At 39.5% G+C, this 4,089-nt stretch overlaps 1 protein-coding gene across 1 annotated transcript; it reads left to right on the top strand.

Annotated features, from left to right (window-relative positions):
- The first annotated feature begins 633 nt into the window (after positions 1-633).
- LOC131043405 (probable disease resistance protein At1g61300) lies at positions 634-3,785 on the top strand. Its single transcript, XM_057976596.2, has one exon. It carries the CDS (start codon positions 834-836, stop codon positions 3,783-3,785), a length of 2,952 nt encoding a protein of 983 aa, XP_057832579.2. The 5' UTR covers positions 634-833.
- Positions 3,786-4,089: the final 304 nt, after the last annotated feature.

Here is a 4,089-nt window from a genome sequence, read left to right on the forward strand (position 1 = left end):
TATAATTTTGGTGCCACACATGAATACAATAAAAAAAATTACCAGATTTGTAAAAGAAATCATAAATGGAAAGAGAAACTCACTCTGAGATTGCATTCTCATTAATTTAATTTATAGAACAATACATCATAAATTATAGTCATTGTGTTAGATGCAGCATTTATCGGCTAGAAATAATATTGGAGTGATCTAGAAGATAAGACTAGGCTGAGGATAAGATCGCCATTAATGGTGGACAGGTGAGGTGTATATGAGGTTGGTCGGTCAATGCTGACAGTCTTAGCAGAATTACTTTACCATTCCAACTATTTGGTGGCAGAAAAAATATGTAGAACATGGTGGAAAATGAAAGGTGTTGCAGATCATGTTTAACACGGAAAATTTACCCCTCAACGTAATGTCCAAGATCGCACACGGATTGACAATTATTTTTCTATTCAAACACTTGAACACATTCGTTCGAAGCGAAGTAAATTACTGCCCATCAAAATTTTCAAGCACGCGCTTGGACCTTGACGCGGGATCGAGTCTGTTTTCCAACACGTTTCCTCAAGCACCGCTTTCAGATGATGTCACGTCAAGTACAGAGAGCCGCGAAAGTCTTTTTAGTGGTTATTCTGTAACATCTTTCTACACTTTCCTATCTATGCAAATAAGATTACTGTCTAACAGATCTCTGTAGGACTACGAATTAATAACATCTCAAAGGAACCAACAGATTAGTATGCTTCTCTGGCAAGAGCTTTAGCTTCTATTTGGCTGTATTTCCCCTGCTATCCCTGGCAAAGAGACTTTTAGTAGAATTTCAGTTTTCTTTCTAAGGTACCACCCAGATGGCTGATCCTGGCTTCGTCCCTGGAATGATTGGTTACGCCATTCATTTGGCTCTGAGTCAGGTTATTCAATGCATCAATGTTGCCATCAGATGCAGGAAAGAGTTGGATGCTCTCAAAACCATGCTTCTCAAAATTCAATTAATGAACATGGAAATGCAAAGCTATAGAAAAGTTTTGAACTCTGGCAGAGTGAGTACATCCTCTGACCCTCCTTTGCCCTCCGCGATCAATACTTGGTTGAACGAATTGAATGCTCTTCTGGATGAAGCATCTGATTTGGCCCAGCATTGCAACGTACAATCATACTGGCATCTCTTTTCTCGTTACAGAACGAGCAGAAAGGTTAGGCGACTCATTGAAAATGTGGAAAAGCATCTAGCTTCCACGCCTTCCGTTGCTTTTCTGCATCAACTACAACTGCATGTGACAAATCAGCAACTTCTTGAGCAGATTAAAGTGGGGAAGCATTCTCTTAATTTGCATACTTCAGCACTTGCCGGCACATTTGGAGATCTCATTCCATCTAATTCTTCAGCTGCTCCAAGCACGAAGTATATTGAGGAGGCACTCATTGTCGGACAAGATTCTTCACTCACAAGACTTTTGCAGCTGATTGATTCACAGCAGCACAAAATTGTGTCTCGTTTCGGCCTTGTTGGGAAAGGCGGGGCCGGTAAGACTCTACTACTCAAACGACTCTTCAACAGTGACCAGGTACAGAGTCTCTTTTGCAATGACTTGATGCTTTGGCTTACTATTTCACAAAATCCATCTTTCAGTACCCTTAGAAATGATCTTGTGAAGCAAATAGCTCTTAAAGTAAATGAAATATTGGACAGTAGAGATGAAGACCGTGTGAAAATTTGGCTGAATGAAAGCATGAGAAAACAAAAGTTTGCCCTGTTTTTAGACGATGTTTGGGAAACAAGTGCAAAATCCTTGTTAGAGGAACTGTGTGTTCCTCACTCTGCACTCCACAACTCAAACATCATCATTACCACTTCCAGAAGTAAGAGTGTGCTCTCACAGTTGGGTGTTCCGCCTCCATCAATCATCCAAATGCAAGATTTGACTGAGGATGAGAGCTGGAAATTGTTTTCTATCCATGCTTTTCCACACAGTGATGGAGTTTTGCCCATGAGCATTGACCAGGAAATAGCGAGGCGCGTTTGCAATGAGTGCGGGGGACTTCCATTAGCAATCAAAGTAGTCGGACAGGCAATGGCAGGTGTTGCTCAGTCAAATGAATGGGAATTTGCACTCCAGAGATTGCAGAATGATGTTACGCACTCGCTTTCAAGCAAGTTGAGATTAAGCTACGATGCTTTGGCCGACTTACCAGGCTATGGCATTTCCTTGCAGTTGTGCTTCCTCTGCCTCGCTGCTTTCTCAGAAGACGAAGTCATCCAGGCTGGACTTGCTATGAAGTACTGGATTGGAGAAGGGTTGATATCTGGGCCGGATCCTGTCCAAATTGGAGAGATATACCTCATTTTGTTAGCCGACCGATGTCTTATTGAACCAATCCATAAGGATCACGACGGAAAGGTGATCAATTTCAGGGTGCATGATGTATTGCACCACTTTTTAGCACACCAAATTGCTGAAAAGGAAGAAAAATGCTTCTTTCAGGCACGCAGAGATATAGGAGAGTTTCCCGCTCATGAATGTGAGGGACACATCAGAATTTCATTAATGGACAACCGTTTGACTAAGGTTCCAAAGGCATTCGGAGCTCCCTATATCCGGTCCTTGCTACTGGCTGGTAATACATCTTTGACGGAAATTCCTAAAGAAGTGATTGAGAGTATGACCACTCTCAGGGTCTTGGATTTGTCACGGACTGCCCTCCAGTCGTTGCCAAAAAATGTGGGAAGTTTGAAGCATTTAGTTTGTCTCAGATTATGCTCTGTTCCAATTAAGAAACTGCCCTACTCTGTCGGTACCCTTAGAAACCTTCAAGTATTGGATCTTTATCAATCTGATATTACACAACTCCCATCCAGCATTTCTCAGTTGACTTCCCTAAAAATTTTGGATGTTGGTTCATGTAAACATCTGCAGTGCATGCCTTATGGGATCTCAAACCTTAGGTCTCTGAAGTACCTGAATGCAGACGGTTCTCGAAATCTAGCATGGAAGAAGTGCAGAAGAGGTCGGCTTTCAATTAATGATTTGGGTACCCTAAACCAACTCAAATGGTTGATGCTTTCAAATAAGGGTGAAATAGTTCGAGAAGGAATGTTCGGAACCATGAAGCAAATGGAATCTCTATTTTTAGATCTGACAGATACAGAAAAGCTCCCCAATGACATGACTGCCATGTCTAAATTGAGGACACTCTGGCTAGCTTGTCCTCACTTAATCCAAATAGAGGATTCATTTTGTGGGTTTAAAAACATGGGCAACATTAGATTGTTCAACTGTGGCAAGTTGAAACAAGTACCTCCGTTGCAGAAGCTTGAGAATCTGAAGCATTTACAGATTGTTAAGTGCCCCAATATAGTGAAGTTCCCAGAAGAATTCGGAAAGCGGGGAGGATTTCCTAAGCTTGAGGTATTTTCAGTGGTGGAGGCAGAGAAATTAGAGCAGTTGCCAATGGTAGAGGAGGGAGCACTGCCTTTACTTAAAATATTGACAATAATGAAGTGTGAGGCATTGCAGAGGTTACCACAGTGTTATTGGAATTTGAAGAGTGCAGAGAAGATAAGAGTGTATGGTTGCTCAAAGGTTCTTCATGTCATGGCAGAGGAAGAAAAATTTATCAAGACACAGCGTAAGGTGCAAACAATAACATTATCAAGCATGGAAATTAAGACATTGGAAAAGCGTTATTATGATATCCTTTGCCGGGGTGAACATTTTTATTATGGTGAATTTTGGTGTAGCGAGATGTTTCAGTTTTTGGATAATATTAATCGATTTTGGTCTTTATATGTGTCAAAATAATGGTAGATAAATATATACTATTATATAATTATTTGATAACAATTTTTTTATAATATATTGTGTATAATGTTAAAGCTTAAAAAGTTTCAATCATTTTTTCAAAATATATATATAGTGAGTTTATAATTAAATGTTTATTTTAATTTTTCAATTTTTTTATACATTGTGTCAGTGAGGATTAGTTCACAATTTTAGAATAGCTTAAATTTTTCTATAGATTGAGTCATGTAATATGACCTAATACATATTATACAAAATGTTTTTATCTCCCTTTTAATTTCATGTTTATGGAAATTAGTTGCAT

This window comes from Cryptomeria japonica, chromosome 5, assembly GCF_030272615.1.
Source record: "Cryptomeria japonica chromosome 5, Sugi_1.0, whole genome shotgun sequence".
Classification (NCBI taxonomy): Eukaryota; Viridiplantae; Streptophyta; class Pinopsida; order Cupressales; family Cupressaceae; genus Cryptomeria; species Cryptomeria japonica.